Here is a 16594-nt window from a genome sequence, read left to right on the forward strand (position 1 = left end):
TGCCTCCGTGATGGGAGAGGAGGGGGCCCAAGGCAGCCGCCACCATGCAGCAGAGCTGGTGGGGCCGAGGAGAGGCACCATCCCATACGATGATGCCCATGCAGCACAGTGGGAGGGATGGAAAGCCGCTGCTCTTTGCTTCAGGACATTATTTGGAGATAACTCCATGGGCATGTTCCCTCTCTGAGGTCTGGCTGCAGGACTGAGGCTACGCACTTCCTTGCAAATAATTGCTCTTGCGGGTACCTGGGAACCTGCACAAGTCTTACCGCTGCCTAGAAAATGGGGATAACAGCATTTCCCCACCTTGCTTGATAGAAGACAGATGCTGGGGCAGGCAGGCCATGGGAATGCCCCGCAGAGCCTGGGTAGGCGCCCTGGGGACAGGAGAAGTGGCATCGACTCATCCCCCAACGCTGCCATGAGTGCTCACAACGGCCCCTCCTTATTCCCTTCCCAACCTCCCACCACCCCCAGTGCTCCCACAGCTCTGCAGTTTGCCGCTAATGAATTTACCATTGTTGTTCTTCACGAAGGCAGGGTTAAGAGAAAAAAGAACCCCACAAAAACATGGCCGGGAAGGGCAGGCAGCAGGAAGGGCTGCGGCATGCTCCCCATCACAGGCTCCCTGTGCTGCATGGGAGCTGCCGAGGCAGCAAGCGCCTGCAGCAGAGGACCAATTCCCAGACCCACCGCTCCCTCCCCAGCCCCCCAGGGTGCCAGCTGCTCAAGGGGGAGGTGGGAGAAAGCACCTGGCAAGGAGGAATCAGGAGGTAAGGGGAGGGATAGGGAGCAAAAAATTAGGAGGGAAAAAAACCAACTCCCACCCTGGTTTCTCACCGTATTTCTTATTGAACAGGTCCTGGACTTGCTCCCGCAGCGTGTTAGCGATGTCTATTCTGGAAAGCCTGGCATCATAATTTTCTGTAAAATAAAGAAACAATTATGGACTTCTGCTGGTAAATTAAAAGGCACTCTGTGACTTTTAAGTAATGCCATTTTCTAATTATAGGAAAGTCCTTATCTTGCAATTAGCTAATCTCTGGAGTGGGCCATTCAAAGTCCTTAAAAATAATCTAAACAGAAATACGTTTTTTTTCCCCCTGCCTGTTTGCTAAGAATAAAAGCTGCATGAAATCGAAGATTCAGTTGCAATAATTACTGGCATTAAAATAAAACACACTCCAAAGCCTCTCTGAAAAGCCAAAGCCTGTGAACAGCCTCTGTCCCTCCCTGCAAACCCTCGCAGGCCCCTATGGCCGGAGGAAGGGATGCTCAAGCAGGACAGCACTTGCCCTGCCAGCCCATGGGCCTCCCACCACTGAGCCTTTCCCTGATGGAGTGGCTGTGCCGGTGCGTGCCGGATGGGAGCAGTGTTTATACAGACAGCACCTGGGTGGAAAATGCCCCAGAAAATACAAACTCCAAGGCTTGGAAGACTTAATTATGCATCCCGCAAGGTCAGACGGCGAGATAAGCAAAGCCAGTTAATTAGGGCATCATCCAGAGCGCTTCAAGCCTCTTCCTTAGACCTATGGGACTGCCTGCCCTGGCTGCACCTCTTGCTTTCTGGTTGTCTGTCCTTCCCATCCTCTCACCCCATCTCCTCCTCTCCTCCCTCCCATCTTGCCTTGCTCCACTGCCAACCTCCCGAGCACTGACGCCCCACAGCTGCTCCTTTCCCACATCTGTTTGCTCTATGCAGCCCCACAAGGGGCCAGGGGCTCTGCCTCGACCCCCCCAGATGCCTCCAGGCCCTCACCTTGAAAGCCCTGTCTCTTCACCGTGTCCTCCAGCAGCGCCTCGCTCGAGTCCCTCTCGCTGGCGGCTGAGACAGGGGACATAAGAGGAATTAGGATTCGTGGTGCCGCCGAGGGCAACGCACAGGAGGGGATTTCCAGCCAAAAAAACAAGGTGGGGAGGGAAGGCAAGAGATGCGCTGTAGGAAAACGCTCTCACTCCTCTCCTACCTAGTCCTTAATGGCCCGGCTGCCGGGCGTCTCGCAGCCTACCTTTGGCTGCCGGGCTGTCCGACGCCGGCTCCTTTACACCTTCCGCCAGCAGCTCTGGTCTGGAAAACAGTGAGAAGCAGAGGGCACGCGAGTGAGCTCCCCAGCCAGCGACACCCCGCTGCTCCAGCATCCCCCAGGACAACCCTTCTACCATCACAAACCACTAACCGTGTCTGGCTAAAGCAATTTTAAAGCTCCTGCAATGCAGCAGGGGAACACTGCAAGTGATTTTCATGCTGACAGACTCTCCAGTGAGCCGATGTGATGCTCCTCAGGATGAGATTAAGCTGGTGATGGCTGAGCAGTTTAAATCAGTGGTTACAGACTTTCAGGAGACATGGTCCTGCATGTTTCTTGGGGATGGGAGAAGCCGTGCACGGCTCCTTTCAATATACAATTGGCCCCCAAAATTGTCACTTGGGTATCTCATGCTAAAACCACACAGTGAGATGACAGCAGGGCTTGTTACGAGCTACACTGAAGCTGCACTACAGAGAAAGGGGTCTGGGATGGGGACAGGAGAACCCCCAAGATGCGGTCAGGCTGGCCTGGGAGCTGCTGGTCTGATGCCACAAAATCTCTGTGCTCGCAACATTTATTTTCCGTTTCAGCCACCTGCCACGTTGGTTGCATCAGCTCTCTCCTCTGTAAGGGAGGCTGAGTCAGCATTTGGGTGAGAAACCCCCCCCAAAATACCTAAAGACATTTTTAATTCAATCTGCTGGATCCATTCTCTCTTTCAGGGCAATGCTGTTGTGTTACATTGGTCGTGGCTTCTCATAGCCCCCTAGCTCCTGTGGCATCCCCTGCTCCCCAGTGCAATGACAGCATCTTCCCTGATGCCCGCAGCATCCCACTGAGGCACAGATGTGCACATTTGGACTTCAGCCAGAGCCCCTTCCCATAAGAAAACCCTCCAGGGCTCCCAGCCCCATTCCTTGCCCCACACCTGAGCACCCTGAAGGTTAAAGGCTCTGGCTCCTCTCACCTACCCTTGGGTGCTCCCTGCTGCTGTGACCAAACCTTTGCAAAAGCAGCTTAAAACCCAAAAAGACATCAAGGGAGAGATGACAACACCACCACTGCCTTTCAGGGATGGCTCCAACAAGGAACAACCCTTGGTTGCTTCTAATCAAGCAAATTTTTGAAGGTGACCAAGTGATGGCGGTTCCCCAGGACACTGCACAACAGCAGGAGCTCCGAGCAGCAACCTCCTCCCCAAGGTCGGTCACTCCACCTGCCTTACCTTTTAATGACAAACTGGATGTTGTTGCTCGCTTGCAGGATCTTCTTCAGCTTCGCAATCCCGAAACAGTTGGGGCGCCGCAGCAGGATGCCCTCCGGCAAGCCCACAACGAACAGGTCCTCAGGATACATCAGGAACTTGGAGTAGGGAACTTTGACCGGCTCCGATATTCCTATGGCTTTCGCTGCGTGAGGACCAAATCTCATTAGTTTGCTGGACCTCCACGTCAGGTCAAAGCAGCAGCGACACGATATGTCAGTGGGGGGCTGGAGAGGTTTTTGGAGAGTTTGTTGTCACTCTGTGCCTGGTGGGGATGCCCCTGATGCTGGCAGATACAACCCGAGGGATAGAGCCAGGCAGACGCTGGGAGCTGGCTTTTGCATTTTCTGTGTTAACACAGCCTGCCTTTCAGTGGCACACATGGAAGGGGCTTCCTATCAAGGTTGTAAGCATCTCTCCACAAGGCAATGGGACCCCACGTCCCGATCTCCATGGATGTCCGCCTGCCAGATGAGGAGGGGACAGGGAACGCCTGGGGGTGCCCTGCCAGCCTGTGCAACCCAGCATGGTGAGGGCTCCCTTTGCTCCGCTAAATATTGCCAATAAGCAAGCAAACAGCTAGCACCAAGCAGTGCTGTTTGGCCAGAGGTGAAAAACCAGGACAATAAGTGCGAGCAAGGACTCCCAGTCGGTTACTAAAGCATGGGGCACATCCAGGGCCATCGCTCCACTGGATGTTCCAGCTGCATCCCAGCACCTAACCCTGCCCAAAAGCATCCCAGCCCCTCTCCCTTTCCCCGGTCACGATGGGCTCTGGCAGCCCTGGGGCCGCAGCTCAGCCCTGACCCCGGCTTTTGGGGACCACTGGGCAGAGCCATGTCTCCTGGTCCTGCCAGTGCAAAAACATTCTGCCAACTCTAAAAATGCACATCTGACCTCACTTGTATTTTTTCTGGATTAAATAACCTTTCTGAAAAGGGATGAGCAGAGCATGCCAAGTGCCAGCCCCTGGCGCCAGGGTCCCACCGACCTTCCTGGGCCACATCATGACCACCTCAGGTGGAAAACCCTCTCTGGTATTTCAAACAAGTGATGGGGGGAAACGCTTTGGCCCTTCCCTCCGCAGGAGGAAGGCTGAAGGTCATGGCAGCAATTCCTGGGCTGCAGCCAGCAAAAAGGCATCGAGGAAACCACGGGGAAGAGCTGCAATAACAAGGCCCAGGGAGATTTCAGACGCATTTGTAAGCCCAGCAGACAGCAAATGAACAAATTAGATTGCACCTTTATTCAGCCGCTGGTTTGGAAATGGTAGGTGACATTTCTGAGCAATTAGGAGCTCCCCACGGCAGAGGCCAGCACTCGGCATGATGTACATGTGTTAATGACCATCTTACCGTATCTTGTGTTGAACAAAATTTCAACTTGTTTCCTCAAATGACTTAAAACGTCCCCTATACCATCTGCAAAAAATAAAATAAAGAAAAAAAAAAAAAAAGAAAAAGAGAGAAAAGCTCTCCAGTAGCTGCCTCCAAGCTCATCCTGGAGCGACGAAGGGCAGCAAGGCACCTGCCACAGAGCTGTGCTAGCAGCAAGGAGGAAAAGGATAGGGAAAAAAGTAAATCCAGGCAAGAGGGGGAGGACAGAGCCCGAGAACACGGCAGCGCCCTTCCATGCTGAGCTTTTTGGAGGCTGAATGCCCTACTGATAAGGTAGGAAGCCCAGGAAACTCAACCCAAAGTACATCTGTGTTCATTCACCCTTCCAAAAACTTGCAATGATCAGGGGTTCATCGCACACTCACCTGATCCCTCAATCTGCTTCTCCTCGTGTCGCGGCTCCTCACTGGACCCCTTCTCTGTCCCTGCTGAGGAAGAGGAGGGTTAGTGGTGGACGGTGCCAGCAAAACGAGACCAGATATGAGCAGGAGGTCTCTGGGTCCCCTGCAGTCACCCAACCGCCCCTCCGCTCACTCAGCTCTGAGCACGCATCCCCAGCGCAGGCTTGGAGCATCATGCCAGGAGCTGCCTAAGCAGAATAAACCCATCGCCTACATCCAAGAGGTCTGCCCGCCCTTTGGTGTGGGCTTTCTGGGAGAAAGGAGACCCAGCACTCGGCATGAGTGATGGCAGCCGCAGCACCAGCACAAATCCCCCAGGGTAAATCCCAGTCGTGAGCCAGGCAGAGGAGCTGGGGTTTGCAGTGAGCTGGGGCTGGACGGAGACCAGGAAGGAGCAGTGGTGCCAGAAAAGCCACCAGTTTGTCTATCAGAGCTCCCAGCTGGCCTGACTGAAGCCACAACTCTCAAAGCGGGTCCCCACTCCATCACCTTGGCTCATAAATGGTGTTTACTCATTTCTGACACACACAAAAATGCCCGTGCCCCCCCACAGTCTCCTGGATCCTTCATTTCTGGTACCTGCTACCGTTTCTAGGATGTAGTTCGACTCCTCCGAGGCCATGTGCGTGGGCACCGGGTCATGCATCTCATCTGAACCGGGTGATCGGTCTGTGGACAAAACCCCACGGGCAGCTTTTGTTTCCATGCTGGGGGGCACCATCCCCAAAATGGGGTTCAGAGGGTCCTGGCCCATCAGCAAGGGCTGAGCACCAGGAGCTGTTCCCAGGGTGCATCTGCCTTCTTCCTCCCCAGGACCACCCGGAGCTCATCCCTGAAACACACCCGACCTCTCAGCCCAAGGGAAAAAGAGCAAAAGGTTCTTCCTAACCTCCATGGAAGGTGAAGAGCAAAAATAGTTCAAAATTATTTACTTGGCTTAATTCCATCTAGACACTCAATTTTGGTTTAAAAAGTTAATGCTGTTTGACTTAGCTACTCCACTGTGGGAAAACCATTCCACTAACGCTGCCTTCCTCCACGAAATCACACCTTGGGTTTCCCTTACGTAATCTGTATGCCCTATTCATTTAAACCTGTCTCCCCTAACGCTGGCTCTCCAACACCCCCAAAGAGCTATCCAAATTTAGCTTTAAATAAACCCTCAGCTAGTTCAAATACTTCAGTCAGGTCACTTCTTAATCATCACCTCTCAGGATAAATAATCCAAATTTCATCAATTTCTCCCTGTAGGTGAGCACCTCTTTTCTGTTAATCCTCCTCCCTGCCCTCGGCTATACTCCCTCTGATTGAACTCAATCTTCAAATAAGGCAAGAAAAGGTGGACTCTGGACTTGAAGCGTGATCTACCTGGCACCGGAGAAGCAATTAACACCTCCTCCTCCTCACACGCACCGCCAGCTCGCCACCTATTAGCTTTCTTCCCTTCCATTAGCTGCCAAGTTGAAAATTAAAATGTTTGATCTACCACTACACCTTGTTCCTTCTGCTTCCCCTATATTAACTGTACGTTAAGTCCACTCTGTGATAATCCTGAAGCGACTTCCCAGATATCACTGTAATAACGGGACCACAGGGTGCAACAGAGACTGCATGGCGTGGTGGGGCTGGGCATCGCTGCTGTCCCCAGCATCGTGTGCCCTTGGGCACCGTGGGAGTCCTGTTGCTGCCCTCATTCTGGTGAGATTATTAATTAATGTTGGTAAAGCACACTGAAAATGCAAAGCGCTAACTATCCACTCATTAAACCCAGAGGATCATCCCACCATTTGCTGCGCTGTCTAGGTCAGTTAACTGGAAAACGACTCCCCCAGCTGCCCCTCAAGCACCCAACTGCTCATCTCCATCACCACCCGCTGTCACTGACTTTTCTGGGCAGAAACGTGGGAAAATGCATCAGTGCCACTGACTCCAACGCGTTTTCAGCACGTGCTTAATATTAAACCTGTTCTTACGAACTCTTTATAACCAGGCTGTTTTTCTAAATTAAGGACCTCATCTAAAGCATCCCGCGCTTGATACCTGGGATCCTCCAAGCCCACACGTGAAGGAAAGCAGCAAAACAGGCTCACTTTCTCCAGGGGAACGGCAACATAGAAAAGCGATGAAGGAGAGAGAGAAACAAGAGCAAGCCCTAAAACACCCTGCACTACCCCGAGAAAACCCACTGATTCCCGATACGACCCTTAAAAACGACCTTCAGTGAAGAAAGACCAGTGCAGGGGCACAGGGGACCCTCTGTGCTGGGAGATACCCCACAAATGCCTCTTCTCAAAGCAACACACCAAGATGCCACGCGGCCGCCCTACCTGCACAGAGGCCGCTGCACGCAGCGGCTACCCCAGTGCCTACCTGGCACGGTGATCTGGATGATGTCCAGCTCGTCTGGCTCGATTTTGATCTGCCTGATCCCACCCAGCTCTCCTGAGGTACCTACCGGGGAAAGGCAACGAAAAGCAATAGCCAACAGGAATCAGCAATACCGTGTTTGCCCACCAATGCTCTTTGGCCAAGTGGTCCAGCAGCATCAAGCCCATGCCTTGGAGGTACCCAAAGGATGCCCTGCGGGCATGGCCTTTGCCAACAGCTTGGCTGGCAGGCGCTGCTGGTGCCCTTGAACCAGCCACTGGCCCTCATTACATGCTCGTTTCCTGGCTTTCTCCACAGAAAATGAACTGGTTCACCAACAAGCATTGGTGAGGATGCAGGAGCCGTGTCCACTGGCACGCCTGGCATTTTTAATGCTCCTAAACTCATATTTGGGACAAGCCCCTCTGCAGACCCATGCTCTGGGAGCGCCGATCGCAGCCACATCATACCAGGGCATGACCAGCTGAACCCTGGCAAAATTCAGCGTGGTTTGAACCCCTGCCAGGCAGGGAGCCTGTGCCAGGTTGGCCATCCTGCAGGGGCTGCCCTGGGCGATGCCCGTGGGGCTCAGCCCAGCTGCCTCTTACCTCCAGATAAATTTCCTCAGTTAGGGTGGGACTGATTCACAGTCCCAGGGGCTGAGTCACAGCTTGCAGCAGGGGCAGGCAGGACAGTGGGGCTCAGCGTGGCTTCACCTATTCCGTGGTGATTCAATGGGAAACCCGGGCAAAAGTGTTTCCTTTGCATTTGTGGTGCTCAGAGCACCAACACCACTGATTTCTTGGTGACTTGATCATGATGCCTTTTAGGGGGAAGGGAACTCCAAGACTGAAGACTTCCCTTAGCATCACATTTAAGCATGTGCTTCGGTCTTGTTATTTCAATTTATGCATGTTTGGGACCCAACTGGAGGGTCACAGGGTAAGACCCTCCATCTCTGCATCTATCAAACAGGGATAAAATCCTAAAAGAACTGCCCCGTGGGGCAACCAGGTAACTGGTGCCACACATCCAAGGTACTGTGCAGGCAGGTTTCTCTAGTGTCCATCCCCCTCACCATTTTTCAAGAGAAAATGAGTTATTCCTCACCTGGTTCACAGCTTTCAGAAACACTACACTTCTCGGACCTGGAAGGGAAAGGCAGACAAGAGAGGTGGTCACGGAGCAATGAAAGGGAAAGCTTAAAACCCAGTGGTGTGCGTAGGACTGATCCTGACAGGAGGGAGAAACCCTGCAGCCCCCTGCGATGCCAGGCAAGGGCTGTGGAGGGGTCCCCAGGGATGCTGCACCCATGGTCCCAGCAGCAGCACAGTATCTGTGGCTACAAGGGAAAGCCATGGTCTGCGGATTTCTCTGCAACCAAGCCCTGCTCCCAAACTATCCCCTGGTATCAGCCCCACCGCTAGACACTGAGGGATGTAACCACAGCAGAGCTCCTGAAAGCAAGAGGGGCTTTAAGCCTGAAACCTGGTCGACTCCATCCCTTTGCGGCAGAGAGCAGTGCATAAAGCATCATTACAGTGCAGTTACTCATGGACGTAATGCAAATAGGGAGAAAGGAAAAAAGTCAATTGATTCGGTAAATATTTATTCTGCCCAAACCTTTTTTCCCCTGAAAACTGGGCACTATCCCAAACTTGTGTCTACAGTTAACTTCACATGCTCAGGAATTTACACAAGGTGTTCGGCATCCAAATGAGATTACTTTGCATTCTCAGGATGCATTTGCTTTCTGTCTCTCTCTTTCTTAAACAACAACAACCACGGCACTTTGGCAGTAAATGATCTAAGGAATGGCACTGGAAAACACACTCCTCCAGAACGTTGGTCCTTCAGGAGGAAGGAAAACCCTTCTGAGCCAGCACCAAATCCCTGTTGGCGCGGAGGGATGTTCAAAAGCACTTCTTGCTCACCTAAATCCACTCAGCAGCATCAGCAGAACAAACTACAGGCAATGCGAAGGAAGTCAGGAGTGCTCTTGAAATGTTCTTCCTAAATGTGCTATGGGTAAAAAGGATCTCTGGTCTAGAAAGTACTGCATGTATTACCTAGGAGCCTTGGGAAGGGTTTTCAACCATCCCACCTCAGGTCAAAGTCAACCTTTCTCTAGGGAAATTTGGGAAGGGGAAATTTGTGTTACCCCCCCATGGTATCTGGCCCTTTGCCCTGGAGCATCTGGCACTGCCCTTTCCCTGGAACTGGACTCTGACCCAGTGGAAATGCTCTGCTCCTACCAGGGAACAGAGGTTCCTCATTTGCAGGAAGAATAAAGTGGGATTTGAATATCCATGGGGTTTTCTTTCCTACAGAGAGGTGTTATCAGCACACTGGGAGATTTTGAGACATTTAAGTTCACCCCTGCAGCAGGTAAAGCAAGGTGTGCACCACCACCACAGTGCACGGCTCCCTTTGTAATCAGAGGAGCACATGAACCTCAGGGTCTGTGGCCTGATTCAAGACGCATGGACACAGCCTAAATTAGGAACAAGGCATACAGTTAGGATAAATTTGAAAGGGACCCCAAGGATGATCTTCAGGTTGTGCCAGGTTCACACCAGTGGAAGGTGGTTGGCCCAGCCCAGCATTGTCCACATCACAGCACCACCACGGGGAGGGTGATCTGAATCTGGCTGTGTACATACCACCCCTAAAAAACTATTTCCCCCCCACAGGGTCTTCTAAAGTTGTTTTACTGCACCGTGCAACCCCTACCTGGCCCACAGCTAGAGCACAGCAGGTGAGACGGAGATGGGTGCAGCATCATCGAGGGCCGTATGGAGCCATGAGCCTCTGGCTGCCCTCAGAGCTCTGCAGCGGCAAACCTCAGCTCCCGCCCCGCCGGCACACTCCCGCAGACACGCGGTGGCTGGTTTGCAGAACCAGAATCTATTGCTTTGCAGAAACTAGCTCAGCATCACTAATATCCCGTTCTTCTACCTCCTTGTTTCCAGTCACACCAATTTAACGGCACAGTGGGATCTTCTGCGGCAAAAATTAAAAGTGTCCTAATTGCAAATGTTAACAAATGAACAGGAAAACGGAAAGCCTCAGGCCAGGTATCAGCCCCGCAGCAGGCTCAGAGGCCAGTGGTATTTGAAACATCACCGTTTCCCTTGGCATCCAGCACGCAATGGATGTTCTGCCGCTCCCCAAGTCTAAACGCCTCCAGACACGGAGAGATTCAGCAAGGTGCAGAGAGCAATCGAGAGCTGACTGAGAAATGGTTTTGTGGCTAAGCCCTAGCTGGGGATCCTGGAGATTCAAGTTTAATTCCCTGTAACACCAGTGAAGCACCTCAAGGCCTGGACCCAGCCCAGACAAGTTCCCACCGCAGACATCTCAGGCCAAGGCTCTCATTCAGAGTCCCTTCATCATCGGGAGGAGAAACAGGCACTTGTGGGGCGTGATTCCTCCAACCTGTTTTAAATGGTTGGAAAGGACTGACTCACCCGGCGCACTGAGCTCGCTGCTGCTGAAAGGTGATGGAGTGACTCAGCCAGCCCCGCTCTGGCACAGACGCCCAAAAGCAGCCACCGCCACCCACCCTCCAGCAGTGGGTGAGCGGCTGTGCCACCACGTCCCTGCTTCACCAGCACAGCATTTAGGGTTGCTGTCCTTTGGGGGTGACACCTGCACGCTGAGCACCAACCATTTCAACCCATGTACAATATCAACACACAGAGCAAACCAACATCACCCACAGAGACCTGGTCCAGGCAAGCCAACCCAACCACCTGCTCATCTTAACCCCCTTCCCATGCCCATGGTTGACCCTGCCTTGCATCAGAGATCCAGTGTGGCCTGGCTTGTACTGTGCTCCCAGCCAACGGTACAAGTGGGGCCAGCCTCTGCAAAGTGCGGGAAATGTCACCGTGGCATATCATGGAGCACGACTGGCATCCATGGGTGCTCCTGGCACCCCATCCCTGGTGGAAGAGAGAATGAGAAGAATTTGGCTTGTTCCATTTAGCAAAATGAAGCCTGGGAGGGGACACGGTGGTGTCCTGCAGCAGTAGGGCAGCAAGGTTGTGCAAGAGCCATCCCAACCATGTGGGGTAAAACCACCCCCACACCCTCCTTTGAAGCTGGAGGTACCTAGAGGGCTGGATGACAAAGGCCAGCCCCGTGGACAGGGCAGCTCGAGAGGTGTCTGCCCTCCAAAGCTGAGAGATTCCAGTGCTTGGTGCACTGCTGGGCTCGCTCGCTGCCTGCTCGAATGCTGTCAGCATGGCAGGCTCCCGCACCCAAGGTGAGCACGGCTGTAGAGGCACATGGCAGCCACATCCAAGGGGATAAACCTGAAACAGCACTGGGGAGAACCAGGAGACTCCAACCTGACAATCATGTAAACAAAGAGCCAAGGAGGGAGGGCAACCCAACACATGCTATGGAGGAGATGGGGACAAGTCACCCCATCTCCCCATCCCAGCCTGCAGCAGTTACTGACCCCATAGCATGGTCTGCAGCCCCGGCTGGTGGAGGTGTCAGCGCTGGGCGGCGAGACTGAGTTGGAGAGGCTGAGGAGCTCACTGGTGTGCGGACAGACATCCCAGCAAAGCTCACTTCGCTGCTTTGCAAACCCATCCGTGACCAAGCCAGCCGAGCAGCGGCAAGGCTGGGAAAAAGTTCCTTTCCCTGCGGCACAGCCTTACCTGCAAGCATGTTACACTGCTATGAACTGCTGCCCCACTTCTCTTATTTAAAGTGATTTTAACAGTAAATATCAGGGCTAAATACTACCTTACTTCTGCCCAGCTGAAGCAAAAATGCAGGCAACTGAGGCTACACAGAGAAAAATACCTTCTGGATCTCCCAGCATGGGTTGGAAAGCAAGGCTATACGCTACACAGGCTCTGTGCCAGCACATTACAGACCCATCTAGCTCATGGCATGTTTGTACCAGAAACAGGTACTCTCGTAAAAATCCTCCTGCCCTGCTAAACTCTATAACCCCAACTTTATTAAAATATCCGTTAATTCATATTAGTCTCCCTGTGAGCTTTATAAACAAGTAACGCATAAGTAGCAGGATGTTGTGTTATGGTGCTGGCTGAGGGTGAATCCTTAGGCCATGCTTTAACACCAGAGATCGCTCCTGCAGATAATGCCAGCCTGCCGGGCATGGCACCAATTTCATCAGTTTTGTACAAAATCATTGATTCCAAACTTTGCTATTTTTGGCTCTCAAAAGGATGGGTGTGCTCTTCCTGCGCCAGCTAGCTGTACCATCGCAGAGGGTTTTTAGGGAGGCAGGACAGCAATGCCCTTACAGCCACTTGCCTTCCCACCACGTTACCTACAACATCTCCCCAGTGCTGCAGCTGACTGAACTGCACGTCGCACCCTCCCGTGCCCGTCCTTCCCAGCCGGCAGCACAGCAACAACCTTCTGTGCACATTAACGCCCCCAAAATAACTCTCGGAGGGATGTCGCTTTGCAGGGGCCAGGGGCCAGGAGTGCCATTTACCTGCTGTTGGCCTGAGAGGTCCCTGCCAGGTCCAGCACAGCCCCGCGGTGCGGCTCGGGGGAGATCTCCCCGGGGGGGCTGGAGGGCTCCAGCTTGGTTGGATCTTTGGTAAATTTGCTTCCTGGTGCCGGGTGCACAGGGCAGTTTTGGAAGAAAAAGCAAAACCAGAATTAGCAACCAGAGAGGCCAATAATGATGCAGCTTTTCCACCTCCATTCCTCCCCCCCTAGTCCCAGAGCTGAGGTCAGGGTGGGGGACAGATTTTCAAGTCACCTGCTTGCAAAGAGAAGGGTGCAGATTTAATTGGATTTACATGTTAAAATAATAGCAAGACACTTGCTTAAACCTGTGCATAACTAAGTGTGCTCTGGGAAGCCCTGCTAGGGATGGAGCATCTCTGGAAAGAGCTGGCTGCCAGGCAGGGTGTGGAGAGGTGGGGACCAGGCTCAGGGAATGCAGGTATGGCCAGGGCCATGGACCAGGAGCGAGGAGCCAGCTACAGGAGCAAGCCCCAAAACAAGACAATTCCTGTCCCAAGGGAGGGGATGTGCTGCACCGGACAGGAGCTCGGCAAAGCCCAGAGGAGCAGTGCCATGAGGAGCCCTGTCCTGCAGCTCCGAGCGCTGCATGCAACAGGAGAAATCTCTGCTGCAGCAACGTGGAGGGGGACAAAAGCCTCCTGTCACCATGAAAAACCTCCTCTCTCCCTTCCCTGTTCCTCAGCAATGACCTTGGAGATGAAAAGAGTGATCTGAAGGCAGGGTAGGAAATGAAAATCGGGCAGGGAAGGTGAGCAAAGAGCTGAAGGATCAGTGCTGGGGGAAGAAGGGAATGAAATTACGCTGCAAGGCTGCAGAAACCAAGTAGGTGTCTTGCTAAATAGCTGCTGCCAAAGGCTCTTCACTGGTCGCAAAGCACCATCGTGACATCCCCACCCTTCCAAAACACATCCCGTCCGTGGGAACATGGAGCCTTTTTCCTTTCAGCTCCAGCCTGCAAGGAAGGGCAGGGCTCTGGCAATGGGACCAGCAGCAATACAGAGCCTTTATGCCACTATTTATGTACCAACAGTCCAAAAGGCTCCTTTTAATTTGTGCTTTCTATGGACCAAATCCTGTTCTTGCAGCAGCGAAGCCTGCCTGAAGCTCCTACCCAGGGGAGTAGCAAAAATAGGTTTCCTAGCAGTGGTGGGTATTTTAATTAAAGGGTGAGCAAAACTGTACGGGGAAGCTTTGGGATACTTTGCACTCGGCAATTTAAAATACAGCTCCGCTTGGAAAATAGTGTCTTTGCAAAAATGGCACCTCCTGACTCAGCAGATGCTTTTTTTTTTTTTTTTTTTTGCACACTCAGATGTGCTGCTGCGAATCACAAAAAGCCAGGTTTAACATGTTTTGCTTCTGGTAGCCCTGCAGGGACCAGGCAGGGGAGGGGGAACAGTCATCCACCCCAGTCCTGCTGGGTTTGCTTCCTCATCTCCTAATTTCCACTTCTACCTCCTTGCCATGTAACCCCCGAGCTCGTAGCACGGCGCTTTCCATCAGCAGCTCTTGAGCTCATGTACAGACAGACACGATGCCTCCCCCAGATATGGCGCAACCGTGATGGATTTGCAAGGAAAATCCAAGCATCCCAAAACACGGTTCAGTGCTCCATCCCTTGGGGGTGGGTTAGAGCTTAAAAAAAAGATCTTTTTCTTGAGAAAAAAAAAAGTCACTAATGGGGCTGGAGACAAAGAAAGTCCCACCGTGGAGGTGGGACCCCCTCCAGACTCTGCTGGAAGTCCCCTTTGGGTGGCCCCGGCATCACTGTCCCCAGGGAGCACCCTTAAAGCTGGGCCTGTTGTGGGCCACAAGGGTTAATTTGGCCAGTGGAGATGTCAGAGGAGAAGGTGGTGTCGGGAAAGCCACCAGCATGTGGGGTTGGCAGCTCGGGGAAAAAAAAACCAACCACCCCAAAACACGTCTTTACTTGTGAGCCAAGCCCAGGCAATCCAGGAGCGGGGCTGGGCGGTGATAAATTTGGGTGCAGTGCCATATTTCGGGCGCGTGTCACGGCGGTGGGACGGGGGCAGCTGCTGGAGCAAGGATCGGGTTGGACCGCACCAGTACCTGTCTCCTTTTATTTGCCAAGAAGCTTAGCCTGGCTTCTCCAGCTCAAACCAAAAGGAGTAAAAACACGAGGCAAAGAAAGCCGAAGACACCCCCTCTCAGGGTTTTGTCACTGAAAAAATGGATTTTTGTTGTTTTTCTTTTAAAAACAGTCAGCAGCTGGATGATGCTAGCACTTCCCAGCCAAAACCAGTGAATAATTTACTGGTGAGGACACCAGCAGTGAATTCTTCCTCCCAAAAGCACAGCAACATGCCACGTGCTGCCTGTAGCTGCAGCTCAGCCTGGCGCAGGGAGCCAGCCCAGCCTCATACACTGGGGATTTCTCACTTAAACCTTCCAAACACCATTTAAGGGGCACATGGTGCTTGCAGCGATCCCAGGCAAAGGCAATCTCAGCAACGCCTTGCACAGACAAGGCTGCTTCTCCCTGAGCATCACTGCAAGCATCCTGCACTTTTCCTGCTTCCAGGTGACGTTATTTCAACTCTGCCTCTCTGGATAATCTCTCAGTTTTGTGGGCACTAAATCAAAGGAGGTGGAGAACATACCTGTAAAAATTCTCTCATCAAACATCCTAGGAGGAAAGGAAAGAAAAAAAGGGATTAGAAAGAGGTTCTTCGAATGACTGAATTTTAGGTTTTATTAATGAACAGCATTAAGCCAAGTCAAAACAGTAATTATATTCATTCCCTAAAAAAAGGGAATGAATTTTTCAGCTAAAAAAAAAAAAAAAAAGCCTTTTAGCCTGTTGTGCAACCAAGCAATCTTACAGCATATGCTTTTTAACTAAAGCACCTTTAAATCTGCTTATAAGTCATTCTCTTCATTTAATTAACTTATTAAATGAGGCTGCTACAGGCTGGCTTTACGAAATGAGATGATGGGACTGAAGTAGCTGCTGCTGGACCTCCACTTCACGACGTAGACCCTCGGCCAGATGCCACCAGCACAGAGCTGCAGTATTTACACTCTCCCGCTTTGGCACGCATACCCTTTGGGATGTCACCTTTCTCCCAAACATTGTATATTGGAGCCACCCAAGACTTGTATGCAAAGGTACTCATGGGAGCAAAGCATGTCCAGGTGCATGTCCTGGGGCCCGATCCAGCCCAGCGCAGCCCAAGCAGTGTGGGACAAAGCGGGTCCTCCACCAGTTGACATCTGGAAAGCTAATTCCTTTTAGGATGCCCAAGTCCTCTTGATGTCAGTGATTTTAGCCCCCTTGGGAGCATTAGCTGGCCATTTTCTGTGCCACAGATTCACACCTCTAGCAGGGGGAACAACACAAGTGCTGCAAAGGCAGGGACTGAATAAATAAATATATTATAAAGCAGATTTTCCTGATGGAGAAGCAAAGAGGGGTTGCATGGAGCAGAGATAACGGGGAAAGCGTCCACTTCTCCTCCAGTGCAAACACAGACACCAAGACATAATGCCCTGCCTGTAGGCGATACATCCTCATCATCATATATACAGGACATCTGTAAGTGATCACCACAAAACAAGGTGGAAGGGAATCCCTGTGCAGCA

At 52.2% G+C, this 16594-nt stretch overlaps 1 protein-coding gene across 1 annotated transcript in view; it reads right to left on the bottom strand.

The window, feature by feature from the left end:
- The window catches only part of GTF2IRD1 (GTF2I repeat domain containing 1), a 47853-nt gene that overhangs the window by 16390 nt on the left and 14869 nt on the right, over window positions 1–16594 (bottom strand). The window contains exons 9-19 of the mRNA XM_035900611.1: window positions 15613–15638; window positions 12951–13071; window positions 8573–8610; window positions 7466–7546; window positions 5675–5764; window positions 5060–5119; window positions 4653–4718; window positions 3259–3442; window positions 2013–2071; window positions 1763–1828; window positions 841–924 (exon numbers count right to left, since the gene is read on the bottom strand). Of these exons, the coding sequence (XP_035756504.1) occupies window positions 841–924; window positions 1763–1828; window positions 2013–2071; window positions 3259–3442; window positions 4653–4718; window positions 5060–5119; window positions 5675–5764; window positions 7466–7546; window positions 8573–8610; window positions 12951–13071; window positions 15613–15638 (875 nt within the window). The remainder of the gene's footprint in view (window positions 1–840; window positions 925–1762; window positions 1829–2012; window positions 2072–3258; window positions 3443–4652; window positions 4719–5059; window positions 5120–5674; window positions 5765–7465; window positions 7547–8572; window positions 8611–12950; window positions 13072–15612; window positions 15639–16594) is intronic.

This window comes from Egretta garzetta, unplaced genomic scaffold, assembly GCF_000687185.1.
Source record: "Egretta garzetta isolate BGI_Z169 unplaced genomic scaffold, ASM68718v1 scaffold108, whole genome shotgun sequence".
Taxonomy (NCBI): Eukaryota; Metazoa; Chordata; class Aves; order Pelecaniformes; family Ardeidae; genus Egretta; species Egretta garzetta.